The following is a 27955-nucleotide window of genomic DNA, read 5'->3' as shown; positions in this document are numbered from 1 at the left end:
AAATACTCTATTTATAAAGTATAATAATACAAACAGAGATATCAGCAAATTGTCACATTTAAGAAGCTGGGACCAGCAATAATTTGGCATTTGGATGAAACACCTACCTACCTGCATGTATTTGCTGGAAAGGTTGTATTGTGGTTTCTTCTGTAACACTTAAAACTTGATATTAACACACTTCTTATTGTGTATTAACAGCTAGCAGGTGCAGTTATCAAACGTATTGCCTCGAGTGCATTTGTGTCCACTTCTTTTTTCAACAGGGATAAAACAGCTAGCCACCACAAGGAAGTAAACAACCGAAGAACTACAAAGAGACGTGTTCACGTAACCAACCCACTGACCCCTAGCGTTACTTTGCGTCCTTTTGCCGGGAATGTCGGACCACGTGTGTCCTACCGGCGTGCTTGTTCCTCTGGTTCTCGATTCATCTCTCCTCATTCCTAAACGAGTCGGGTCCAGGGAGTGTACCAGCAAGATGGCGGTGCGGTGGGGTGCTGGCGAGGATACGTTAACTGCATGTAATATGGATATGTTCCATATGGATACACTTGACGAGGTAAATAATATGTTATCTACTCTATTTCCTATCCTGTAAACCCAATGTTATTAGTTGTGTGTGTGTTTTAGAGGCAGGACAGAGCATGTTGTGTGTATGAGTTGTACACTGCGCATGGGAAAAGTGACACGTGGATGCCACAGTAGTATCGCTTGTAAAACTGAATTCAGAAAGCACTCATTGTTTTGTAAACAGTACAGCTTGATAGCTCGTTGGTGGTATAGGTTTGAAACAATACATACAGCTTCATTAAGAATGGGCTGGTGCTTTTTTAGCTGTATGTTAATGCTAGGTGGTGAGCCAGTAGCTTGTTGGTGAACGACGCAGGTTTTCTCCCTTTATAAAACAAGGAGTCGTTAATAAAAGAAGTGACAGTTGTGTATTTTTATTGGTAGTTGGCCTAGCATGCCCAATAAGTGTATAATCAATATCAGTCATACGAATTTAAGCTGCATCCGTGTGCAAACGTGCTCTTACTGCTCATCTAGACCCAGACACACGTGGTAACAATCGCTGCAAATGCTATTCAGCTGGCTTTATCATCACTGCAGTGAGGATGTTTAGCGTTATCCATGTCTTTGCTTAACAAAGGTTAAGGTGCTAAATTATGCTCTGGTTGTAATAGGCTGCATGCCAGCACATTGCAGTAATGTGTCATCAACTCATTTATAGGGCACACGATGATGAAGCTAATTTATATAGTGTACAATGACTGAAATAAGAATAGTTAATTAAGACATGTTTGATTATGTAGCCTGACACTGCGGCAGTACACCACGTTCTCATTCAAAACCTGTGTATCCGGTATCTACATGTGGTTTAGTCGTGGTGGATCACATGTTGGCTTCATTTCACACATGCGCAGCTGACACACATCAATATACTCTCTGTACACACACACACACACTCGCCATCCAAATACTTTATCAACCTAGCGTTTCTAACGTTTGATCAAATGTATTCTCGTTTGGTACTTTTTGAAATATCATACAGGAGCTTATACGAGGGCCCTGTTCATGTTTGTTTGTAGTGCAACACGTGGGCTAGGTTGCTTCCTGTCGACGGGGCGAGGCGAGGATCAAAAATGTCTGCGCTCTGTGTGCATGCGTAGACAGCAACACGTGGGTTACTGTATGACTGCTTTCTTAGATCAAAGTTCACAATGTTATCATTTAGGTGTATTGCATAGTTCAACGATGTGCTAGACTTACTGTAGGTGTGCATATGATTTAAAATCTGAAGAATTGTTATAAAACAATTGGGCACTTAACACAACATGCATTCAATGTGTTTTTTTTCTTTGGACAAAGCTGTCAATACAACTTATATTCTGATCACAGGTTATCTGTGAAGTTATATAACTTGTATTGATAATAAGTGTGTATGGGATTCCTGTATGGCCAATCAGTATCAATGTTCTTTTGTTTTTTTATTAGATAGTAGCCTACATGTCTTTGGTATTTTCTTTCCCTCTTCTTCTAGTTGAAAATAAAAACACTGTTCTCTCTTGCCCTGTGGGGTTTCCTTTCTGTCATTTTCAAATGCCCCACTTGAGCTTCGGCTTACACTCAGCTTCAACAACCAAATAAACAAGATTATATTTTACAGATTTCACTTTCCAAATGTTACATTTTTAAGACATTTACACGTACAACACTGGGTTTTGTTAACAATGTATTTTGTTAACTTGTGTCTCCTCCCAGTCCAGTTGAAATTGAAATACAACCAAGTGGTTCATATATTATACTTCAAAGATGTTTAACCCCTTAAATATATAATTAAGTGAGCTGTTAATACTGACTGTTTGCATTATTTGGTTTTTGTCTTTGAATTTGAAATACTTTGGGTTGAAACATTTGTTTTCAAATACAACAGCTTGTCTCTACTCTGTGTGTTGGTAACCCTAGACTTGAAACTGTCCATGGCCAATCACCATTTTTTTATCCTGAATCATGTTGCCAGTTTGGTCTGTCACACAATTGAAATGTTTTTTTCCCTCTTTAGACTGATGGGCTGAGCCCCGCAGAGACTCTTGAGGCCCTTCAAAGCTGTTTAGACCCTTCGATTCTTTCCATCTTTGAGGACAGTCCAACAATAGAGGCAAGACCACTTTCAAATGGTTGAACTTAAGTGTTACAAGAAGGTTCTCTAATGTGTCAGCAGTGTGCAGTTGTTTGTTGACTCTCCGCATTGACCTTTTTTCCCGACGTGTGTATTTAGACTAAAGGAATAGACGAGGAAAGTGAAGCCACGCTGCTGACAGCCCTGACAGAGATTCTTGACAATGTGGACGATGAGAATCTGTCCCCATTTGACACGCTGCCTGATTCAGACCTGCTGTCCGGTCAAAAGGGCCGGGAACACTCTCCGGTGAGTGTCCAGCTGCCAGACATAACTCTTAAAGTGTCTCAAATACATTTGCTCTCATCATCCCCCATAATGGGTCTGGAAAGAGAACCTGCTGACCTCTGTTTAAATAAACATGTGTATTATAGGTCTGTAAAGACTGTAGAAAAGTGTTTGTCATTAAGCTTTTGTTTATCTTTTATTCTCCAGCTCAGGAGATTGCTGTGTCTCTCACGTTCCCCTCCAGAGAAAGACACACACTTTAGCTCAGGATCCTTCTCAACTGGAAAGGTACCTTTGCTTACTCATAAGTAACACATATTACCTTGTGCAACAGACACATTTTTGAATGATATATTTTATATATTTTCCCATCTGTACTCAGAGCCTACCTAGGCTACTGGCCGCATTCCAGAGAAGTGATGGGGAGGAAGAGGAAGATGGCTCCCTCAGTCTGAGCCCAATGAGTCACAGTTTATCTCCTGACAGTGACCAGCTACAGTGGGAAGAACTGACCCTCCCACTTCCTGACACTTTTGAGCAGGAGGTAGAAGATGGTATTTCAGTTAGCCTAGGAGAGTTGGTCAGACATATGCACCCGTACTGTATGGCCTATAGTATGGAGGGCGACGAGGGGGAACAGATGTTGCCCGAAGGAGGCATCTTACTTGAAGTTGTAGACCAGGGTGAAAATGGAGAACCCATCTTTGCAATCCAAGATATGGATCTGCCGGGATCTTTTCCATTTAGAGAAGAAGAGCAGTTCTTAGAGCATGAAGCAGAAGAAGTTGCCTCAGACACTTCCGAGCATATAGTCGTTGACGATGAAGATGAAGTGTTATCCCCTGTGACATCACACCTATGTTTAGATGTGAAAGATGCAATGGTCATCGAGAGACAGAAGGATGAGATAAGAGAGAAAAGTCCGTCTCGGAGAAAAAAGAAAAAGAAATGCAAGGAACAGCACCAACCCAAACCTGTGGAGGAAAGGGTCTTGAGAAGTGGCAAAGTAAGAAAGACGCCACAGGAATCTCTGAAAAAACTTGAAAGGTCAGTCAAAGAAAAGAAGAAAAACAAAGCCCCACAGCTTCCTCTTGTCTCACCTCCAGCTCCCTCAACTGTAAAACCTAATAAATTAAGTTCATGCCAAACTGAAATCACCACCAAAAAACCTCAAATGAATGTGCACGTTGCCACACCTGTGTCACCTAGACAGGAACTAGCATCCTTAAAAGCTAGCCCTGAGAAGAGTCCCCCTAGCTGTTCCCCCTCAACAGTGAGCTCCCAGCAGCCTGAAGAAATGCCTAAACAGCTGGCCCCTGAGAAGCTGGAAGTCTCATCAGCAGTTCCCTCTGCTGTCCTGCCCCGCATGTCTTCAGAGAGCCCTGCAGCTGCTCCTACTCCAGCAACACCCCAGATGATGCCACCTGTTAGTGAGGCCCTTCCTCCAGCAGGCCCTGTAGTCCCAGAGCCTAAGCCTAAATCACTCAGTCTAGCAGAGTACCGGCGGCTCCGTCTGCAGAAGAAGCCAGCTCCGGTGGAAAAGGCAGACGACAACAGCACCAAGTGGCCCAGCCTTCCAGAGCTTCCTACAGAGCTTCCCCTCATCCCCTGCCTCCCCAACCCCAGCCCCAAAGACCTTCGACGGCCCAACCCCCAGCCAGAAGTGGTGGAGGTCCGGCCTGCCTGGCAGCCAAGGGGCCCATGTGCACCACCCACACCCGAGGCACTGTTGGCGCCACCGGCCTACATGGTTGCCTCATCCAGCAAGGTTACACCGGTTCATAAACCCCAGCTAAGACCTGAACCTTCCAAAGCTTCTCTTCCCCAAAAGCAGTCGGTCCCAGTTCCTGAGTCAGCACAGAATTTACCCTCACATCATCATACCATAGCTCAACCTGCATCACCTTGTGTGTCTCAAAGCTCTGCGTCTCCAGCAGAAGGGAAATGCTCTCCCTCACTTTCAGGAAGAAATGATGAAAGGCCCCGATCTCAGCCTGCATCTCCAAAGTCGGTAGAGCTCACCAAAACCTGTTCTAAAACCACTACAGAGGCGATCAAACCCATTGCGGCTACTACCACTGTGTTTGCGCCCAGTGCCCCCCTGAAGAACATTGTTGTTTTACAGAAGGTACTGGAGCTTACTGCTCCTAAGTCATTAAGGAACCCCATTACAACTGATGGCAAATCATCAAAACCCACAGTCAATGGTACCCAGATGAGTTCTCCTGCAGCTACTCAGCTGAAACCTGTTCTACTTGAAACTAAAGGGAAGCCCACTACAGCGGTGAAACCCCCGAAGGCAAAGAGCGCCACACAGGAGCTAATTGAGGCTTTCACCACAGAGATAGGTAAGCTTGAAGTTTAATACTTTTTTTCACCAAGTATTGACAGTATTGTAAAGTAACACGTACTACCCGTCACTACTTCAATTTAGCCTGTATCTAATGTATTGGCTAATTATTAGGTATAATCTATATTTGAGTTTTTATGTTAAGACACTTTTTTTATTTTTTTTATTTTTATTATTTTATTTTTTAGGTATTGAAGCTGCTGATCTGACCAGCTTGCTGGAGCAGTTTGAGGAAACCCAAGGTAACCAATAATGGCAGATTTTTATAGTATAATTTAGTTTTTGACAATGTTACACACTGCAGTATTTTCCTCTCATACCACATTTCTGACACAAGGGTTATTGTTTTGGCCATAGCTTAGTGTGTCACATGGTTAAATGTTTGAGTATTTCTGGTTGGTGGCAGTGGGATTAAAGCTAGAAGGGCTAGATGACTAGAGCACTACAATGAATAGCTGGTGCCTTCTTAAATAATTGTGCATGTGCTGTGCCTTGAAGATGGTCATGAAGTGAAGGGTTAATATCTATTCCCTCATATTTCTGAACAGCAAAGCTTGAATCTTATCTGATCTTCATAGAGAAGTGCATTATAATGTTTAAGGTTTATGTGGGGGCGGGGGACTTCGTATGGTTCAAAATGCATGATTTTGTTTCCTACTGAAGCATTCCCCTTTGAGAGATGAGTGCTGCGGGGGGCAGAGGAGCTGTTTTGTGCTCTTATCTGCTCAGCTGATGGAATTCTGCCCTGTCTGCAAATCCATTTAACTCTCGCCCTGCTGTCTTTGTTTGGCCGGATCTACAAGCCCCAAACCTAACATGTAGCTGGACTCTGTATGTGCCATTACTCATGTTAGCGGGCTTGTTATTGAACCCTCATAGGGTGTATTATGTTAAGTGTAACCACTGACCACATGGTGAATTCCCAAAGATGTACATGTACACCTTACATGCTGCAAGTTGTATAGTTCATCCTATAATAGTCAAGCTGAGTTTTTATCTATCATATTCCTTGTGTACTCGTTGTTTTTTTGGGCTCATGCACTTATTTCCTTGTTCCTTCTCTCTCCAGCCAAGGAGGGGAAATGTGTGCCGGAGGTCTCTGGTAGAGCAGCAGCTGTAGGAAACTCGAGGTGAGTTACCCTACAGCTTTGAAGCTGCTCTGTTTGAGTGGAGTCTGGGTTTCTCTGAGACCTGTTGGTGTGTGTGGAAATGATGCACACACCTTTTGCCAAGACCTACCGCAAACCCTGCTTTTGTCTGGCCACAGTGATGGCCTTTTCAGGATTACGTTTGTTCGACCTGGCTTCACAGGGTTTTTTTTGTCTGGACTTGTCTACACTGTAATCAAGAAGTGGAAGCTACAATATTTAGCAGTGATATACTAACGGCAACTGTTCTCGGTTTACAGTTTTGAGTCGGCTCCAGAGAAAACGGTTGTGGAGCATGTGAGAGCAAATAACCTTTCGAGTCCTGCAGGTAACAAGAGTTTACTGTTTAAATCTTGATATGGCTATGACATTAGAAAATTGCACTGTCTTTGAACCTTGTTGGTCTCATCCATGACCTCTTAGGCCAAGCTACAGTGCTAAAGCAAATTCAGGCTTGTTCATAACTGGAGCCCCCTGGCAACACCCCCAGGTTGTTCTTTTAAATGCAAGTCACAGCTAATTCACCATTTTGACTTAAGCTTTAAGACAATTCCACTCAATTAAAATAACACAACTGATATCAGAAAATACTGTTGTCTTCTTGTATGGCTTAATCAAACAGCACAATCATTAGGTATGGTGTTTTGAAATCATGCGTCATAGTCATAGATTTGCCACCTTGCCAAACAGATTACCAACTATCGTTGAGTGTTTGGTTTAACTGTGGTGCTCTTTATTTTCCGGTGCTTCAGCTTTGACTCCTCCAGCTACTCCCCCACACCAGATGTGGAAACCCCTGGCCGCTGTGGCCCTTCTCGGAAAGAGCAAGGTAGCTGAGGCCCAAAAGTTGAGCCCCGCCAAGGTTATCCAGATAGAAGCCCGGCCCTTGCCCTCAGTCAGGTCCCGCAGCAAACCCTATCCTGCTGCTGCTACTGTCTCCGCCGAGTTGGCATGCATGGACCACGACTATTGCCTCCCCAACAAAGGCCCTTCTGGAGAGCCAGGCAAGCGCTGGAATGTCAAACAGCCATCTTTTATCACTATTAAACCCATCAAGCAACCCACTATACAAACTCCTCCTGCTGCCCTGGCATTGTCTGCCACAAACTCTGTGATTAAAGCCCAAACACGAAAGTTTCCTCTGGCAGAGCCCCTGGATCACAGGACTGGTATGGCAGAGAGAAGCTCTGTCCTGGAGACTCCAGATGCTTCCCCTGCTCGGCAGGAGACTGATGTCACTGAGAAAGAAGGAGGCCCTAAGAGTGGGCATTCTGGGAGAACATACCGTCGACAAGCTGTTTCTCGCACACCCAGCCCCAGATCCAGTTCCAAAGAGAGAACTGGAGGCCGCTCTAGAAAAAGAAGATCCCATCATTCTCCCAGCCCCATGTCCAGCAGTTCAGAGTCTGACTCCCATTCCTCTAGATCTCGGTCTAGATCCCACTCACCATCTAAGAAGAGGTTAGTTCCAAAGACATGAGACCCTGGGTTCATATAGCATCTTGATAACCATTTTAGGGTCATTATTTCCCTTGTTCATCCCTGGTATTCCTTCCTGTTTCCTTTCTAGGTATCGTCCTCATCAATCTGATAGTAGTTCAAGCTCCTCATCCCGTTCTTCCTCTCGGTCTTCTCCCTCGGTGTCCCGCTCCCCTCCCAGAAGGAGGAGGCGGTTCTCATATTCCTCCTCTCGTTCAGGCTCTTGGAGTCGCTCGAGATCACGCTCTGGGTCCCCTCACGGGCGAGCTCAGTGGAGCAGAACCAGAAGATTGTACAGGTGCGGTATATGAATCATGCCTATATGGTTGGTAGGGGCATCATGGATTGTATAGCTGTTTCAATAGTACATATTAAACATAAGGCAGTTTATTAAAAACGTAATCAATCAATGTTTATTTATATAGCCCAATATCACAAATGTTACATTTGTCTCAGTGGACTTCACAGTTTGTACAGAATATCTGTATGACAATACGACACCCTCTGTCCTTAGACCCTCACATCGTACAAGGAAAAACTTCCGGAGAAAACCCCAAAGTTTAAAGGGGGAAATGGGAGAAACCTCAGGGAGAGCAACAGAGAGAGCATCAGAGAGAGCATCAGAGAGAGCATCAGAGGAGGGATCCCTCTCCCAGGGCGGACAGATGTGCAATAGATGCCGTTTGTAAATCGAAGAGATAATACATTTTTCAGCATAGGTAGATCAAATGTTTGGAAATGCATGTGTCTATAATAAGAAGATGAATCCACGAGGATGTGAACAACCCTGTGGGAGCCATCAGGGAAGTAGTATGATGAGTCAGGCAGGACCACAGAAACAGGATCAGCCACGACTCAGGGTACAGACAGATAGAAGAAAGAAGTAGGTGTCCCCCGACAGTCTAAGCCTATAGCAGCTAAACTAACGTGTCTATGTACATGCACTCCCTTAGGATAGGTTGAGGGATAAGGGGTAGCAAGTAAGAAGTGAGGTGGAGAGGCACAACGTGTCTACGTACATGCACTCCCTTAGGATAGGGTGAGGGAAAAGATTAGGAATTAAGATGTACGTGCCACATCTATACCATGAGCGCATTGCTCCAAAAAAGCTTTTTGGCACCGACACCAATCAACAGTTGTGCGTCGACTCGGCAGGGATCAAGGCACATATATGCCTCTCCCTGCTTCCACCGTCTACACACACAACCAAATTACATCTATACCGACGTGTCTACGTCAATGCACTCTTATTAGATTATTTGATCAACTATAAGCTTTATCAAAAAGGAAGGCCTTAAGCGTACTCTTAAAAACGGATAGGCTGTCTGCCGCCCGAACACAAACTGGAATCTGATTCCACAAAAGTGGAGCTTGATAAGAAAAGGCTCTGGCTCCCATTGTGCTTTTAGAGACTGTAGGAACAACCAACAACCCTGCATTCTTGGAACGCAATGCCCTAGTAGGACAGTATAGGGTATAATGAGTTCTTTAAGGTAAGATGGCGCCTGCCCATTAAGGGCTTTGTAGGCGAGAAGAAGAATTTTACATTCTATCCTGTGTTCTATAGGGAGCCAGTGTAAGGCAGCCAGAACAGGAGTAATGTGGTCCCTTTTCCGAACTCTAGTTAGTACACGTGCTGTAGCATTTTGAATTAGCTGAAGCGAATTAACTGACTTTTTTGGTTTAAAGGTTTTATTTTGTCTTTCTTCAGCCCCTCGTGTATGACCAGCTATGCTCAAGCTGGAAAGAATAATGTTGAAGTGAAGAAATGCAAAGAGAAAGCCATCGTAAGTATTTGTTTCTCTTTAGTTCACTGGTCTCAAAGCAAAGTTGTCAAAATGTTGTTAGTCTGATCGACAATTTTTTCCATCAGGAGGAGCGGCGGGTTGTTTACGTTGGTCGAATTCGGGGAACGATGACCCAAAAAGAACTTAGAGAACGCTTCTCTTTTTTTGGCGAGATTGAAGAATGCACCCTGCACTTTAGAGACCATGGGTACGTACATAAACAGCTTCTGTAATGGAGATGACTTTACTGTTAATATCTTAATATGGCTATCACGTTACATTGCACTGTCTTTGAACCTTGTTGGTCTCATCCATGACCTCTTAGGCCAAGCTACAGTGCTAAAGCAAATTCAGGCTTGTTCATAACTGGAGCCCCCTGGCAACACCCCCAGGTTGCTCTTTTAAATGCAAGTCACAGCTCAAACTACGAACAATAGCAATTTTGACCTTTACTAGACCGCAGACAAACTTAAAATGAATACAGGCTGATGGTTTGGTTATCTCTCACAGGGACAACTATGGGTTTGTGACTTATTACGACACCAAGAATGCATTCACGGCCATCGAGAATGGAAGCAAGCTACGCAAGTCCGATGAGCTTCCATTTGATCTCTGTTTTGGAGGAAGGAGACAGTTCTGCAAGTCAAACTATGCTGACCTGGGTAGGCATAAATCAACTGACACGAAGTTCCTGTAGCTCTTGCCAAGTTAATGTTAATCTATCAACATATTATTGATGTTGATTGTGATCATTACCATTTGAAGGGATCATCGCACTGCAGGTAGAAGCATTAGTTTCTCTTGAAATAAAACCACGTTGTACATTTTACACATATATAATCTGTTTAATATTTTTATATTCCATATTCCTTATGTCAGTGGTTCCCAGGCCAGGCCTCAGATGATTTGAGGCCAAATATCATATTTAGACTTTTTCTTCTTTTTTTTTTACATATACCGTACTTTTCGGACTATAAGCCGCGCCTTTTTTCCAATTTTTCGAGCCTGGGCTTATATAACGGTGCGGCTAATCTATGGATTTTTACAGCTAACGGCCACTAGGGGACCTCCTAAATCTATGGATTTTACAGGTTACAGTCCACTACCTTTAACTCTATGGGCTCTATGGCCGGTCCGCTCCCCCCACCTTTAAGCGGCGGGCTCCAGCAGGAAAAGCTGGAGGCCGGAAAAGAGTGAGACAGGTAGCGCGAAAAAGTAAAAGTGGAACCGAGAGTGGTACGAGAGACAGAACGAGAGCAAGACAGTTTGTGCAAAGGAAGTTTTCATGCGCAAACCCTCATTATGGAAAACAAACGCACAGCTGAGGCCCCTCAGAGGCTGTTCGATTCCGACAGTGACGAAGAGGAGTTTGTTGGTTTTGAGAGCGACAACGAAGGAGAGAGGAGAGTGGCTGACGAAGCCACCCTGAGCCTGTTCGTTTCCGACACTGAAGATGAGGACTTTAGTGGTTTTAGTACGCAGGAAGAAGACGAATATGAGGGTTAATGAATTGACTTTTCTGGTTACAGCCGTGTACTGCACCTTAGCCTAAAAGATGAAGACGAGGATTAATGACTTTTCTGGTAGGCTGATTACCGTATATTTTAAGCAGCCGTGTTACTGCAACTTTAGGCTTACGCGCTTACTGTCGTGTTACAGGCACTTTATTTTGCACTTTAAAAAATCACATTTAATTTAGCCATTGATATTGCCTCGTCAAGCGCTGTAAGCTTTGTTTTTTGTTATGGTACTACTGTAGGCTATATGAAACTTGTTGAAATGTTAATAAATGGGAGCTTCCTCAAACAGCCATCTCTTTCCCGACAATCCCCTCTGTGCACGAACCCTTACATATGGTAATTAAACATTAAAACACCTGCGGCTTATAGTCCAGTGCGGCTTATATATGTACACATCATTCAATTTAGCTGCTGCGGCTTATATTCAGGTGCGCCTTATAGTCCGAAAAGTACGGTAATTGTAAAGCAATACATGATTGTCACTAAAAGCCTTATCTTTACATTACAATAAAATATAAAAAACAATTGATTATTAATTTGAATAACAATTCAAATTAGTAGCTATTAAAGGCATAAAAAGACAGAAATGTATAATTCTTTCTTTAATAGAAATGTTTCTTCTGCCCGTAAAGTGTCCAAACCGGGCTTTTCTGGATAAGCGCATTTTTAAAACATAGTCATTGTCCATGCCGGTTTCAGTTGGATTATTTGTCACAGTTGCTCCGATCAGATCTCCGACCATTTTATAGATTATTTACGACTTTTGAATCCACATAAACATATCGGCAAAATCCGGCTTACTTACAGCGGGAATCCAAATGAATGAATCCTGAGTCCAATAACCATCAAAGTCACTCCAATAGTGCTCCTTAATTAAGCTTTCATCCTCCTTTAACAAAATACTTCACATTCATCCAGTTTGTGACAGTTGTTGTAGCATTTTTGAGACTTTTAAACTTTAATTACCGCTGGTGCGCCCCCCCCCCCCCCCGTGTGTGTGTGTGTGGGGGGGGGGGGGGCGCAACTTCCAACAGGAGTAATTTGGTGGGGCTCTCGGGGAAAAAAGGTTGGGAACCACTGCCTTATGTCATATATTTTTGAATGTGTATATATAATATCTACATGTATATTTCAACATGTATATTTTCTATTTTATTGTATTTCTATTGTTTATTTGTAGTTTTATTATAAAATGCCTTGTCTTTTATGCTGCTGCAACAAAAAAAAATTCCCAAATTGGGATCAATAAAGTACCATCTTATCTTATACTGTCCTTAAAAGTGGATTACAATACACCAAAAGAATACATTAATATATTGTATAACACTTAGTATTTTGGTTTCACACCAGTCACCAAACTGCCTCCTTCATGGCTTGCCAGCAGGGCTGTAGCAACTATTGAAGAGACACCGGTCATGTCCCCTTTATTGATTTTACAATTGTGCAGGTTATGCTGACCTGTTTTTTTTGTGACATTTTAAATTAAACACACAATGCACATGATGGGTTTTTAAATGTTGATTCTGATGTTGGTTTTCTGATGAAGTGTATTCCTTATATACACTTTGGAAATGTTGGGGGGAAATTATGATGCAATTTAAAATGGAATTGAAAGAATCATAGTTTGCAGAGCTGGTCAAAGTTTAGGATGTGTCTTGCAGGTTGTATTTGGGCTTCAGCATTTATATAATCGACACTGGTGTTGAGTCTTTTTTTTAAATCAAAGCTAACTTGTTTTTTTGTTTTTTCAGATTCGAGTAAGGATTACGATTCATCGTCTGGGAAAGGAAAGTTTCAGACACTAGACTTCGACACTTTATTGAAGCAGGCCAAGCAGAATCAGAGGAGGTAACAGGAGGCCTGCAGCAGGAAGCAACTGACACTTACCTCAGAGCCAACGGCTGGCTCCTCACCTGCAACACTGTCTTTACATTTAAGTTGTTGCCTTAGTTTTATTTTTATTTTATATTTTGTTTGTGTTTATTTTGTTTATCAAAGCTTACACCTTCTATTGAAGTGAAGATTTGTAATGAAATAGTAAAAGAAAAAAATGGAATGAGTCAAATTTAAATATTTTTTTTTAAAGTTTATTTAAATGTACAAATTTAAATTGTATTGAGAATCATTTTAAAAGGGTAAAAGTACATGGGATGGAGCTCTCTAATTACTGGGACAGGTTGTGTTACATTGAATGTACTACGAACCTAAATAAAAAATAACCTAAAATACTTTGCTTGTTTTTCATTCCAACTGTCTGTATTCTTTAGTTACAATATTGAGAGGCCCTTTTCACATACAAGTTGTCATGTTCCAAGAAAATATAGGTGTAACAAATAAAAAAACTCAGGTTTCAGTATAAACACTGTTCTCTGCAAACGTATTGACTGTAGAAAAAGCACAGCTGAAACAAATTATTTCAAGTGTCCGAGAGATCTGGCATGTAAAATACCTGAGTCCTGCAACTGGTTTACCTTAATCTATAATTGATGTGAACGCTGAAAGTTTCAAATGTTTTCACGGTATTTGAATGAGAGGCAAAATTGTCAGAGGTGCACCTCAGAATCAGAATACCTTTATTAGTCCAACAGAGGGGAAATGCATGTTACAGCAGAAAAAGAGCCACATACAGCTTAATGTTACATAATGTTACATGCATTAAAAAGTATTAAAGTTATATCATCTTTGAGATTAACTCGCCTAGTAGTGAGAATCACCAGGGAAACATTTGATGTGGATAGAAGCAGTAGATGTATATTGGCTTAATAGTAGTGTGACATTAGTGACACAAAGAAATACAATGAATATTTTCAGATGTTCTCTGATTATTCATATTGCCTGATTGAAACTCAAGTCAAACCTTTGTTGGTATTCTCCATCTATTCACATCTTTAATAAATTCGTTTTGTTCAACTTTAAACGTTATGGGTAAAATACCCCCCCCCCCCCCCCCCCCCCCCCTTTGAATAATATTAAACCCACACCAATTTATCCAACTATTCCTGCTACTTACATTCTTCTTGCTCAGTTTAGCAGTATTGTCCGCTTTTGTATGCAGCATTTACACAGCAATTTCATTCTCGATTTATTAATCACATCTTTGCCTTTCCTTGTATAATATGAATATGCCAAAAGGGTCATTTTGGCTTACTGTCATGGGTTTCTCCTACACAGAATTTATCATATTTTAATAATGTAAGGATTCATGGCGTTTGCTGTGAAAAGGGGTATTTGATCGAGCCTGCACTGATTGCAAGATAATACGCATCACGCTTGCTCTGGGGACTTTGTTTGCTTTTTCAAAAGTTACTGGTAATTATGTCAAAATGTAATTTGGGATATATCCTGGCGATTTAGAACAAAGCAAACTGTGTTTTGCTAACGGGATACACAGACAGGCTCGGGTCATAACAGACGTGCAGCTCCTCCCCTTTGAATGGTTGGAGCTCAGCTACACTCCTAATATGGACTGGAATCTAAAGAGTTTAGAAAGCTGTTGAGATGTTCAACACATTCAATAAGAAGAGCAATTCAGAGAGCAATATCTGAGTTTAAGCTGCATGTTGAAGAGAACTGCGACAGTAAAACTCCAGCCTCATTTTAAACTCACTGCTCTAAAAAAACAACAAATAAGTTAGTCCGAGTACTTTCCTCAGGTCGTTTTGTGACCATGTATCGTAATAAAGACATGTTTTACAAATGCTAATGGTGTCATTTTAACAAAGAAATGAAGGGCCCCTTAGTGGCAGTTGTATGGTAACACGAAGACACATGTTTACATTGATAACGTTATCCAAGTGTAGAGGCTTTAGCATTGCGGAGTAACAGTCTCATCTATCTCTTCGACATATTAACATCTTTGTTGTGTTTTGTCACTCAGATCCAGTTATGACTGGTTTAATCCTGTTCTGTGAGCATGCGCACTCGGTGTAAACAGGAAGAACCGAGTGGAAACCAGGGCACATCTACCATCAAGAGAAGAAAAATGATCGGACAAATACGAACGGAAGCCCTGTTTTTCATTATATATAAACCAACATATGCCACTTCATGATAATCTCGATTACAATTTGTAGAAGCAATTGCTAACTTTTCGATAATTTGGAAAGACTTGTTATTCCGTACCTTAACTAACGTTAACGCCAGACAGACAGCAGCACGATTTATTTCCTGCAGGTAATGCTCGGCAAGTCTGTCTTCAAAACTACAGACAGAAAAATAACTCAGTGCTCTTAGGCAAACCGAGGCAAATATCTATAACAATGGTTCAAAAAGATAAGACGCTGGAGACTCCTCAAGTTGACGCTGAGCCGAACCCCAGCCCAGTCTCCGGAGAGGCTCGTGCAGAGGCCGCCTGCCCGGTGGAAGAGTCCGGCATCGGAGTCGAACCGACTGGCAACAGGAAATTCATCTGCGGAGTCGTGGAAGGTAATATTGAATGTTGTCTGAAACAATCAAATTCGACACTTGATCCAGTGGGGATGTGAACATGAACTAGGCGTTTCGTTGCGCAACCCTGTGTTGCAGAATGACAACAAACGAATATGGATCTGCATACTATCGTAGGGCATCAGCATGCTGCAGCAGCCCTGCTTCGTGGAGGAGAGGATGGTTGTCATCAATTGGAAATACAATCCATTAGTGTACAATCGGATAACACTTGGACATCGAGTGTGAATCTTAAATACAAATGAAGGAGCGGTTATAACCCTTCTTTATGTAACACGGCATTATTTTTTGCAGATTATAAATCAGTTGTGATATATAATGAATGTTATATTATTCATTTTTGGCAGGTTGCACCAAGAGGTGAATAATAATTTATTGTGTTTGCGTCATGTTATATATTATATATTTGTGTTGTTTGGCTTCCTGTCAAACTGAATCAATACATGCTTGGTAAGACCTAGTTTTGGCCCTTATAAGTGAACCTAAGATGTCAATTTTTCATATTTTTTGACAATACATGAACACAATGGTCTATTTGTGAGTCTGACCAATGGTAACTGACTGAATAAGAACAACATTCATGTCTTATTGCACTTCAATTCCAGCCTCTAGCAAATAGTTAGAGGGGTATTGCATCTAAATGTGCTCTGAAATATAGTTTAATATAGCTCTGCAGACTGCATGAAACTGAATGTATTCTTTGCTAATGCAGGCTTTTACGGTCGACCATGGACTATGGAACAGAGGAAAGAGTTGTTCAGAAGGTATGATGAACTTTGATAATTCATTCATCTAATACCCATAATATTACAGCTTTATTATTTGAGTTGTTCTAATAAATATGTGCAACATTGCATTTCACAGGCAGCAGAAATGGGGACTGAATACATACCTTTATGCCCCCAAAGATGACTACAAACACAGAATGTTCTGGAGAGAGATGTATTCAGTGGAAGAAGCAGGTGACTATTCAATACAGATCTTTTTATCATCTTGCTTAGGGCAAGGAAAATGAGTAATGCCTATTTATTGAGCTTTAAGGGCCATCATATTCATAATGTGTATGATGGAACAATATGGCATTGAGTGATGTTTTTATTTTTTATTTATCTCCTAGAACAACTCATGACTTTAATTGGTGCTGCTAAGGAGTATGGGATAGAGTTCATCTATGCCATTTCCCCTGGACTGGACATCACCTTCTCCAATCAGAAGGAAGTTACTGCACTAAAGAGGAAACTCGATCAGGTATTGCAACTTTGGCAGTAGTATAACCAATGTGTCCAACTCTTAAGATCTTGTGTCAAGGCTGAGTCCTTACTGCTGCATGTCATCTCCTCTATCCCCACATTCCGTAAAAATAAAAATTAATTAAATTAATTGAAAAATGAAATGAATGTAATTTAAATTAATGTTATGTAACTTTACCATATCTGTCTCTATCCCCAGGTTACTCACTTCGGCTGCAAGTCATTTGCCTTACTTTTTGACGATATTGAACACAACATGTGCCCTGCTGACAAAGAGGTGTTCAGCTCATTTGCACATGCTCAGGTTTCCATTACAAACGAAATCTACCAGTACCTGGGAGAGCCCGAATCATTTCTGTTCTGCCCCACAGGTACATCAGTTTTATTCCCCAATCCATTTAAGATGTTATACAATTGTTTGTTGTCTACTGATTTACTCATTCTTTATTTCTTGCCTTGATACGCAGAGTACTGTGGAACATTCTGCTACCCAAATGTCCATCAGTCTCCCTACCTCCACACAGTAGGAGAGAAGCTACTGCCTGGCATTGAAGTGCTATGGACAGGTGAGTCTATCACAGTTTCCTGTCAACAAAACAACACCATTACCACACAATCATGCATTTCAGAGTAGTAGAAACAACACTGTATTGTTTCCTTTCCTGCAGGCCCCAAGGTGGTGTCCAAAGATATCACAGTGGAGTCAATCGAGGAGGTGTCAAAGATCCTAGGAAGAGCCCCTGTGATCTGGGACAACATTCACGCCAATGATTATGATCAGAAGAGGCTTTTCTTGGGGCCTTACAAGGGCCGCTCCACAGAGCTCATCCCCAGACTAAAGGGAGTCCTCACGAACCCTAACTGCGAGTTTGAGTCCAACTTTGTTGCGATCCACACTCTGGCCACCTGGTACAAGTCTAATATGAATGGGGTGCGCAAGGATGTGGTGATGAGTAAGTATGATCCAAAGCGACTTTGCTTTGATGGGGAAACACAATGATATCTCTGCATCGGTTTATAATGCGGTCCATTCTGTGTTTGTTTCTCCATCTTACGGTTGTCCAGCTGATGGCGAGGAAAGCACCGTGTCCATCCAGATCAAGTTAGAGAATGAAGGCAGTGATGAAGAACTGGAGACAGACATGCTCTACAGCCCACAGCTTGCTCTAAAACTGGCTCTCACAGAATGGCTAGGGGACTTCGTTGAGCCTCATCAATACAACAGTGAGAGCAGTGCCATTATTACATCTTATCTCTATGCTAATGACATTTCTAGCAGTTATACTTGGAATACACTCATTGCGTTGGCATTGATGGCCTAAAATGATAATATTGTGACTGAAGAACACGATGCAGTGAGGCTTAACTTTGTCTTTCAGGCCGACAGGTGCCTCAGAGTGGTCCCAAAAGCACCGCCATCGACGTGACATCCATGACTGCTCCCTTGCTCTGCTCTTCCACAACAGTCACGACTGTGTTCCAACAGCCCATCATGTCTCCAGCCATGCCGCCTCTCTGTCTGGATCCACTCTCACACCCCTCGGCAAAAAGACCTCAGGACATAGAGGAGGTAAGATTTATTTTCCCTAAAGAGGCGCTGAAAGAGTTTTTTTTTTTCTAGAAATGTATTTGTCATTCATACAGTTCAGGATTACATAATGGGCTTCTATCAAAAACATTTCCGGCGACCATTTTGGGGGAAATTGGCTTTGATGGTGAGGAAAGCATCTCAATATGTTTTTTTAAAGTGTGTTTTCCGTGTTTTTGTGCAGGTGGAGAAGAAGGATTCAGACGAGGAGCCCATGGAGATGGTGGTTGAAAAGCTAGATGAGCTTGAGCAGGAAGCACAAACCGACCCAGAGGAGAAGCAGGTCGGTCTCATCTTAGTTGAGAAGATGGCTGAGGACCTGAAGCCCATGGATACAGACAAGGAGTGTCTGACAGAGTCCAAGTCCCCTGAAGAGTCCATCCAGGAGGACCCTGGGTGCGACATCGCCCCGATGCAGACAGATGATCAGCTCAAACTGGCTCCACAAGCATTTGTGAGTTTCCTTTACACATCTGCAATTGAAAGCAAAAACAAATTGGAATTCCCTACAAAGTCACTTTATTTTCTGGTGTGTCTCCTCAGGAGTTGTTTGTGCCCGGGCCCGACGAGAAGCCCCTGTTCACCGCAGAGCCCCTCACACTGGACGACCTGAGCCTGCTGGCAGAGCTCTTCTACCTGCCGTATGAATACGGACCCAAAGCCGTCCAGATGCTGAAGGAGTTTGACTGGTTGAGAGCCAACAGCAGCGTCGTGAGCGTCAACTGCAAGAGAAAGGAAACTGAAAAGGTGGGTTAATGCATTTCAATAAACACACACAGTTGGGAGGAAGAGGTCTTTCTGAGAGAACGAGTTAATTATTGACTGCACTGGCCTGTGATAGTGCTGGTTGTTGAAAACAAAATGGTGGATGTGTACTACCCATACTGCCCATTGGGTGGTGTGGTTATTATAGTGGATGGAGTGCAGCATGTGTTGTAAAAACGTCCCCTTCCCCCTATTGAACCTTTTTCTCAAAGATATTTTTGACATATTCTCGCGCAAAATTGTCACGGCTGACTGGGTCACTTTCATTAAACACAATCATCTTAATGTGTGTTTTCTACTTTAACAAGTTAAAAATTCAAAAGTGTTTCATAAACCAAAATGCTTTTACTGCTGTCAGTATTTTGTATTTATGAATTATGTGTCCTAATTCCAATCGCTCTGTTTGATGCAGGTAGCAGAATGGCAATCAAGGGCAGAGAAGTTTGAGGACATGTGCCGCTCAGTCATCCAGATGTTCACACGGCTGTCCAATTCAGCCAACCACACCATCCTATATGACCTCTACCCGTACATCTGGGACATCAAGAGCATCATTTCTATGGTCAAGTCTTTTGTCCAGTGGCTAGGTATGTATTGAAAGGAACCATAAGGCGCTTACCCATAGAGACAGTACCATAGCAATAGTCTGATCAAGTCAGGTAATCCAGGTGTTATTTACTCACACACACATATTCAAGCACAAATAGTCAGCTTTTAAAAAAACAATTACACAATGATAATGCACTTTAATCGCTAGCTGCGTTGATTATGCCATGGTGCAATGCTATGTAGTTTAATGATTTATAATGATTTTACATATATTCCACAGTCTGCTTAACAGACTGTAATTTACTGATGAAAGACTTATGGCTGCTAAAGATCTAAAGCCAAAACCTGTAGACCAGTTGTTATTATAGATTGGCCTAGCAGAGATCTGGCTAGTTGCATCACATATCAATAGTTATGAGTCTATTCATTTGCCTTTAAACACACGTTGATCTTTTTTTTTTTTTCTGACTGAATGCCGCTTGCACTGCCAGCATCCTCATGTATTCCTGGTGATATCTGAACTCGGCCTCTGTGGCAAACGTTGCAGAAGGGTTACTGCTGCTTGCTGTGTATCCAGTAACATCAATGCTGCATTCCCACACTGACACACTTGCTTCCATTCCTCCTTCTGTGGGGACCGGAGCCAGAGGGAAGCTACCACCCCCCCATCCCCTCCCTCCATGCCCTTAGCGCGCACGCGAGCTTGGAGAGCAAGTTGACTGACTGTGGAAGGCCATTCTGGTGCATAAACTGAAATATCCACCGTTTAATTCAGCTGCTTTTGAACACAAAGCATATTCATTTAATACAGTCTCATGGATAAGTCTCTATACCAAAGCTGTAATCTGAATTGTTTGCTCAATCTGTATCAGTGTGGGGCCCATCACCTCTTGCGAGGGTATATTCTCTCGCTTTCTCTCCCTATCCCTTCAAACTGTCTTTCATTCTTTCAGATGGTGCACTGTGATGCAGTTTGAGTGACAGTCAGCCTTGTGATAACATCTCCATCTTTTTTGGAGTGTTCTTTTGAATAGTCTGAAGCACCAGCATGGCCTGTAGTAAACCCCCTCTAACCCAGTTTCGTTCACAGGTTTCTGTCCTATATGGTATAGCTGAGGACTCTAGCCCACAGTACACAGCAGGCAGCATACCCCCACTGACCAAACCACATACAAATTCCACCACTGGGCCTAATGAATCAGTGTAGGGTTGTAATCACTCTAGCAACATAGAGGAAATCAAGTGCCACATTCAAAGAGGTATCTTTTGATTATTCCTCTTCATAACTGCAGTGTTATTCAGTGCTTAACAGATGACTTCTGCCGCTGCTAGTATCAGGTTTTACATCCATATGTTTTCCCCATATAGTAGCTGTGCAGCCGGCACTTAGTCGCACCCCCCTGGTTAATGTACTGAGAACACTTACTAATAACCTTTCTACTGTTTTCTCCCTTCACCATGTACAGATGGAAGAATCCACAGTACAAGTTTCTACTGCTATTGGATCGACAGTGGCCGATGTATGCACAGTGCAAGCGTCGTGTCTTTTTTTTTTTGCTAGAGGATTTGCGTAGTTTATTATATATTTTTTTTTAGTAGATTCTAAAATGTTACCTACTGTTTTGGAGGAAATGAAGCAGCCCTCCGGATGAAGTCACATTTTGCGCAGCGATTTAGCTTTAAATCTTAAGTTTTAACTCCAAATTTCTCTCTTTGGCAGCACCTCTCTAACTTGTGTCTTTGTTTCTTTAGGTAGGACTAGAGAAATGTCTCAGAGCAGACTGATGCACCTACTCAAGGGAATTGTATGCTTGACTTTTAAAATGTAACTATGGCACATGATCGTCATCCTACTAGGGGAACTTTTAAATGTGTAGCTACGTTAAGTGTGCTCACACATTGGCTGGACATTGCAAGAACAAAAGTTGCATGTTTCCTGCATAGCTGTATTTCTGTTAAGGCCATACAGTCTGAATAGTCTTTGAAGTGGAAGCAAATCTCAAAGAGGTCGTCTTTTTGTCCCATTTGCGGTTTTTAATCCGGATAAGCAAGTTCAGAGTTTCCTCCCGTGGGTGCATCTGCGTGCTGTGCTGTGTCAGTTCCTCTCAGGAATTGTTTGAAGTATCAGGGTGAGGTTGATATGAAAAGCACTTTTACGTGCCCCCTACCCGCGCGCTGCATTTGTCTGGTCACATGACAGGGCTACTCATCAACCATGGTTAGACTTTGTTAGCAGGAAAACTACTGTGTACTAAGAGCCCTGTGTGCTTTAGATATATACTCCTCTTGCTTTGTCGCTGCAGTGCATCTTTGGTCTGTCCTTTAGTATCAGGCTGAGAGGCCTTTTAACAGGGGAAATGTCCACACTACCTCTCATGTCTTCCTGGTTTGATGACTCATGCTGCCCAGTCATGTGACGAGGCAGATAAGATGAGAATGTGACTTCACACGGGGTGCTAAAATGAGTGGGGTGACGGCAGCTGAAGCTTACTAATGTAGTCCATAGACAGTATGGGTTTCTGATGTCAAGGTAGTCAGATAGGTTTATCACCCGTACTGAGACACCAAGGGGGCTGAACTGCACTTAATTCTGGCCTCTCTTTAGTTTTTGGAGAGCGTGCTTTTCTTACTGCAGCAAAAAAACGATTTATTAAGACAGACACAGAGAATTTAAGTTGCATTGATATCTTGGACCTGATAACACGTAAGCTTTAGTTGCTTCAGCCCCATTTCATCATAATATATTTCCTCTGAACAAGTTTATTCCAAATTAGGTCCTTTTTTTATGTTTTAATGAATAAAACCAAATAGATATGGATTATGTTATTAGATACATATGACCCCGTTCCTACCCATCTCCCAAGTCCCTTCATCTGTCAGAGAGCCCCATCCTGTGGTAACAATGTCCGCTTGGCTCTGCTCCTAACAGGGTGTCGTAGTCAGTCCTCAGCACAGTTCCTTAGAGGAGACCAAGAACCCTGGGCCTTTAAGGGAGGTCTAGCAGGAGAGTTCCAGGTATCTAATGCACTGAACTTACAGCAATCTAATGGAAAAAAACAGTGTTGTCAGCAAAGACGACAATGGTAATATGTGTGTAGGTATGAAGGGCTTTGGTCTGTCCAAGGTGCGCTGATAATAACGGGTCAGGCTTCATAAAAACCTGGTTCCATCCCCTCCACTTTGTCTCAAAAAAGGTTCATGCCCTTGTATTATTTTGGGCTTTGTCAGTCTCTTGGAGGGGATTGAAACCCAAACTAACCATATAAGTTACAGCCAAAGTTTGGCCTGGCATTTTATGATGGATTAATTTGAATTTCTTTCAGCAACGTCCCAAGGAGATGCTGCTTTTCCCTAGTGCACGCAGCGCACGCGAGCATGGCTAGGTTTTATTTGTATGACATCTCATTTCTTTGCAGGAAAAGCACAACAGCCAACCTTTTGCAAGCGCACGCACAAGCATCGCAGCGCAAGCGGGTACGCAAGCAATGTTTGCAAAGAGAAAACTCCATGATCAAATACACACTAAGGTATCTCTATCCTTGGAGACTAGCAAGACTCACAATGGCAACTAATAGGCCACTCAATCTGTCAGTTAGCTCAATTTGCCTCATTTGGATTTCAATCCTGGAGTTTTCTCTGCCTCTCTGCGCCAGCATCATTATTTTTCTCAACAGGAGGGTCCTGCGCAGCGAAATTATTGCGATGTCTTACAAAAGGGAAAGGAGCATCTCCTTCAGACAGTAACACCTTAGCCAGACCAAAACACCAGCCTTGTTTTATTATATTTGAAAAGCAAATATGTATGTGCTTGTGTTGCTATGTTCCACTAGGAAAAATAAGAAAGGTGTGATGTTTGTTCTTGTTGTCCACTGTCAGATCAAGAAGAAACATCAGTTTATATCTTCATATTGTGTTTTTTAACTATACTTGTCATCCAAAGCGCTTTGCTCTGTTCTGTAGTTCCTTTTGATTTGATAGTGGCTCAACTGTAGCAAATGCACAGTGAGGCAGTCACCCACAGCAGCACATCGCCCCAAACTGAACCTGTTTCTTTTGATACCCACAGAGATTGTTGCCAATAGAAGCGGCAAACGATCTTTTTTTCCAACCTCCGCCTTCATTGCCAACCTCCAAAACCTATTCCATAAGGCCATACTTTCCCAAGGATGAGGTAAGACTTTTTTGTGTTTAGTCGTGCCCTTTTCCCTCTTTTTTTTACCAAAATCCAAGTACGGCACCTTCAATACCTATAGTTATCAGGTTTTAACAATATCCTAAGCAAAATGTATGCTTACAGAAATCATGTTGGCCATGTCCTAGTATTCCCAGCAGTAGTGGCTTAGTTGTAGTTTTGATTGCTTTGCACTTAACGTGCCTCAAATGTTGTGCGCAACTGCTATTCACAGCATGTATGTGCTAAATGTAATGGCAACTCAATGTATGTATTTCCAAGATGTCTTTAAACACATTTTCTGGGCATTGCTAGTATTGTATATATATTTTCTTCGACTAACCACTGTAACCATTTTCGTTTTTGCAGACTGCCATTTATAAAATCTGTAAAGAAATGTACTCTGAAGGAATGGAAGATGAACCGGTCTCTGAGGAGGATCCTGACCTCATAGGAGACAGGTAAAACATGAAGACCACTAAAGCATAGACTGCACTTTCCCCGGCAGTGCAAAACAACATCACTAACTAAATCTTTGCTGTTTGTCCACACAGGTTAGTAGGAGGTCTCCTGTCATTGAGCTCAGACTACGGGTTTGTGTTGGAGGATGACGAAGGGATCTGCGGTTATGCTCTTGGCACTGTGGACGTCCAGCCCTTTGTGAAAAATTGCAAGATGAGCTGGATTCCATTCATGCAGGAGAAATACCTCAAACCTGACTGTCAGAAGGATCTCTCAGACGCTGAGGTAGGATATTTATCCGTCTCTCTCACGGTCATAATATCTGTAGCGCTGGGGATACGATGGTTGAGTTCTATTGTCCCTCTCTGTCTGTAGAAAATGATGCTGAGTTTCCACGAAGAGGAAGAGGGTCTTCCAGACACTTTCCTCTCCAACTTCCCCTCTCTCATCAAGGTTGACATTCATGCCAAGGTCACTGACCCCAGTGTGGCCAAAAGTATGATGGGATGTCTTCTATCTTCTCTTAAGGCAAATGGTAGGTGGCGGTCATCCTTAGTTTTAAAGTAATGTTCTTCACCTATACTTGTACTAGCTACAGAAAGGAAATACTGTATGAGTTGTTATTAGCGATAGTGGTAAGAGGGTGTCAGAACAGCTTATCTTGCATTTGACAAAGGAAAACAAAAACCATTCTGAGAGGAATTGTATCTAACATAGTTTATCCATATGGTGTTCAAATGGATTGAAGGTTTTAAATATATAAACAATCAAAGCCCAGATGGAACTAATCTCTTCGTTCTGTGACAGAGGTCTTGATCCAGTTTGGGATTTTTGTTATTGACTAAGACGTTATCTTTATTTCTTCCAGGGTCCCTTGGTGCGTTCTGTCATGTCCGGGAGACTGATAAGAGAATGTTGGACTTCTACGGTAAGCTGGGATGCTTTGAAGTGGCCAAAATGGAGGGCTTTCCCAAAGACGTGATCATTATGGGACGCAGCCTATGAAGAAACATCCTGCTGAAATAACAGACTGACAGAGAGGCAGCAAGATTACGTGGCTCAAACATGTTTGCCGCCTTCATGAGAGAAAAAAACGTCCATGATGATTTTATACTTCATTACCATTTGGGCTAGCCCTCGTAAAACCTCTTTTTAGGATTTGTGTACAGAAGCACAGCAGTCGCACACACAGATTCCCTACGCTGCCCTTAAATGTCAAGGCTCTGTTTGATCAGCTGATCCGAAGCTAAAGGCAGAGGAGCGATCTGTAATCAGTTGATTTGAGCCAACATGGAAGAGTGGCACTCCAGCAATGATTGCAGAGTCCCACTTCTCATATACCTCCAGGAGGCAGGAAGTGAAAACTCCCAACATAAGCCTTTTTCTGATTTAATCCAAGTAGTCACTACATGGATATTGCCCGCATTCGCTAATGCAAAGTGTCTGTATCTGAAATGGAGGCAGAGTTGTGAAATGAGGGCGGTCTGTATCTCAGGTAGTGTCTCACTACCCCTACACGGTTTTCCCAGCTTTAAAACAGTAAAGTTACACAGCTGTCCAGATGAACAGGACGAGACCTTTGCACAGCATCTGAGGTGTTGTGCAAGAGTTTGCTTTTCATCATCATGGTATTTCCAGTTGCTCCACAATGGACTTGGAGAACGAGGCCTTTAAAGTGGTTTGTTTTTATCAGAAATGCTAAATCTGCACACACAATAAGTGGAACATTGGAAAATAGTAGCTTTTGGGGTTTATCAGACCCTCTATGAATGATTATCCCAGAGCAGCAAGAGGTATATTTGTTAAGATTGTTAAAAACTCAACCAGGAGTTCCTCTGAATTTCTGTTGAAGTACTGAAGGACATGGGGAGAGCAAAACAAAAGCTTCCACAGGTTTAGAAACGTCAGCCTAATTATTTTCAGCGCTTTGCTTGTGGCCATTTTGTTATATAATGATTTCGTTTTTGCTTATTTCCCTTTTAAGCTATTGCCTTCTGGTTCATTGCCTTTGGATTTTAGGTTAATATTACAGAAACCAGTGTCTTCTGTTTTAGGCTTTCTAAAAAGTTATCAGTCAGATATAGAAGGGTGATTTTAGGATATTGGCCTTGCTCAAATTCCAGTACTCACATTTGATGAAACTTTAATCAAATCAGCATTTTTTTTTTATAGCACTACCCTGTTGGACCAAAATCGTAATATTCTGATCTGCTATTATAAAGAAAAACCCAACTTTTAACTGGCATTCACATTGAAATACATTAGTTAAAATGTGACCCTTTTCACTTGAAGGTGTTTTCCCTCCCACTCTCATGAAGCTACTCAGTTTTATTTTCTTAACCACTAAGTTCAAACCTGACTTAAAAGCAGCAGCTGATCCGGACTATGCTCAAGAGACATGCTGCAACAGTTCTCTTCAACTGGTCATTAATAATGGACAATAATGAATTATGTCAGCTTTCATCCCCCCCTGCATTGTTTTTACCCCGGATACTCTCAAATGAATGTCTTAGTGAGCGGTATGCTCTCACCAAAGTGGCACCAACTCTCACACTGTTGAGCTGTGGATTTTGGGACTCAACGCCGAAATTTCCTATCCATCCAATGAATGTTTTATATTCTGACTCGTTTCCCATTTGTTTTTGTAAATCTTGTGTGGGTTAAAAAAAAAAAGCACTTGGAATATAGATAGGGGTGTTCTGTTGGTTTCATGAGGATCATCAGTTGCTGTTCAGTAGCTGCCTGCCAATGTGATGTTTTGATACTGCGTACATTTATAATGTGCATGAGGTGTATTTGGATTTGCCGTGGCGGTCATTAGAATATCCTCATGTTGTGCTTCATGGAGGAAGAAGCATGCCACTCCCCTCTGAGCATGATACTGTAGTCTGTAGACAGTCTGTAAACACTGTCAATCATAAAGTGTTATTATTTTGTATATCTTTATTGAAATGGGGGCTCACTTTCTGTTGTCCTTTAAGGAAACCAAAGTGCTGACCTTGTTCCATCGCCCTGTCCTGTAAATCCATCAGATGTGAAACTCACCAACAGGTCTGCTCTTTGTCTTCTGAAACAACAGCAGAATTTTCCCTCCTGTTTTAAAATGTTTATTTTGCAGTTGTTCGATGCTCGCGCTTTCTTCTCTGCCATCAGGTTTTGATAGAACAGGGCTGTTACTGAGGGGAAAGGGCTCCTTATGTACATTTTGATTATCTGAGTTTAGGGTTGGGAGGTTCATAAAAGTGTCTGTTTACCAATGTAAAATTTGTATGTAAGATACGTAAGATTCAAAACTAATAAACCATAATAAGTTCCTTTGTTTCTTTGTCATTCGTATCGCACACATCGTTCTGCTTGCATGTCTGGACTGAGTCGGGCTCTTATCAATTTTGACAAAAAAAGTTATGTCTGTAAATACATGTTTGGCATTATTAGCCAGCAAATAAATATCAGGTTTAATATCCCTGTTAGGGTTTTATTACAAAGTGGTATGAACATAAACCTTGACAAGCTTGGATTTGTGTGATTA

The 27955-nt window shown here is 42.0% G+C and overlaps 2 protein-coding genes across 6 annotated transcripts; both read left to right on the top strand.

Moving 5' to 3' along the window:
* The first annotated feature begins 300 nt into the window (after positions 1-300).
* On the top strand, positions 301-13423 carry pprc1 (PPARG related coactivator 1). Of its 4 annotated transcripts, XM_079687949.1 has the most exons (15): positions 307-562; positions 2567-2662; positions 2783-2932; positions 3119-3199; positions 3294-5259; positions 5450-5503; positions 6331-6391; positions 6670-6737; positions 7162-7870; positions 7980-8186; positions 8403-8573; positions 9600-9675; positions 9762-9883; positions 10186-10337; positions 12947-13423. In XM_079687949.1, exons 1-15 carry the CDS (start codon positions 380-382, stop codon positions 13045-13047), a joined length of 4197 nt encoding a protein of 1398 aa, XP_079544075.1. In that variant the 5' UTR covers positions 307-379; the 3' UTR covers positions 13048-13423. The 4 variants fall into 4 exon arrangements, 3 of the variants coding, with proteins under 3 accessions (XP_079544076.1, XP_079544075.1, XP_079544077.1); XM_079687950.1 differs by lacking the exon at positions 5450-5503 and having other exon boundaries at positions 305-562; XM_079687951.1 differs by lacking the exon at positions 8403-8573 and having other exon boundaries at positions 310-562.
* Positions 13424-15112: 1689 nt separating this feature from the next.
* oga (O-GlcNAcase) lies at positions 15113-27740 on the top strand. Of its 2 annotated transcripts, XM_079690356.1 has the most exons (19): positions 15113-15620; positions 16354-16405; positions 16506-16603; positions 16759-16889; positions 17091-17262; positions 17359-17457; positions 17560-17844; positions 17957-18115; positions 18271-18461; positions 18664-18933; positions 19023-19226; positions 19657-19831; positions 21260-21313; positions 22723-22808; positions 23860-23964; positions 24334-24425; positions 24519-24711; positions 24802-24961; positions 25295-27740. In XM_079690356.1, exons 1-19 carry the CDS (start codon positions 15455-15457, stop codon positions 25429-25431), a joined length of 2829 nt encoding a protein of 942 aa, XP_079546482.1. In that variant the 5' UTR covers positions 15113-15454; the 3' UTR covers positions 25432-27740. The 2 variants fall into 2 exon arrangements, with proteins under 2 accessions (XP_079546482.1, XP_079546483.1); XM_079690357.1 differs by lacking the exon at positions 21260-21313 and having other exon boundaries at positions 15114-15620.
* The last annotated feature ends 215 nt before the right edge of the window (positions 27741-27955 follow it).

The sequence above is a fragment of the Notothenia rossii genome (genome assembly GCF_949606895.1).
Source record: "Notothenia rossii genome assembly, chromosome: 6".
Taxonomy (NCBI): domain Eukaryota; kingdom Metazoa; phylum Chordata; class Actinopteri; order Perciformes; family Nototheniidae; genus Notothenia; species Notothenia rossii.
This window is presented reverse-complemented; position numbering and strand designations above follow the sequence as displayed.

Excerpts from the sequence above, each read along its gene's own strand:
- pprc1 (XM_079687949.1), top strand. The coding sequence starts at position 380 with ATGTCGGACCACGTGTGTCCTACCGGCGTGCTTGTTCCTCTGGTTCTC. Across the intron at positions 3,200-3,293 it reads GATCCTTCTCAACTGGAAAG|AGCCTACCTAGGCTACTGGC; the intron begins GTACCTTTGCTT and ends ATCTGTACTCAG. Across the intron at positions 5,504-6,330 it reads GCAGTTTGAGGAAACCCAAG|CCAAGGAGGGGAAATGTGTG; the intron begins GTAACCAATAAT and ends TTCTCTCTCCAG.
- oga (XM_079690356.1), top strand. The coding sequence starts at position 15,455 with ATGGTTCAAAAAGATAAGACGCTGGAGACTCCTCAAGTTGACGCTGAG. Across the intron at positions 15,621-16,353 it reads CATCTGCGGAGTCGTGGAAG|GCTTTTACGGTCGACCATGG; the intron begins GTAATATTGAAT and ends TTGCTAATGCAG. Across the intron at positions 18,462-18,663 it reads GACCTCAGGACATAGAGGAG|GTGGAGAAGAAGGATTCAGA; the intron begins GTAAGATTTATT and ends GTTTTTGTGCAG.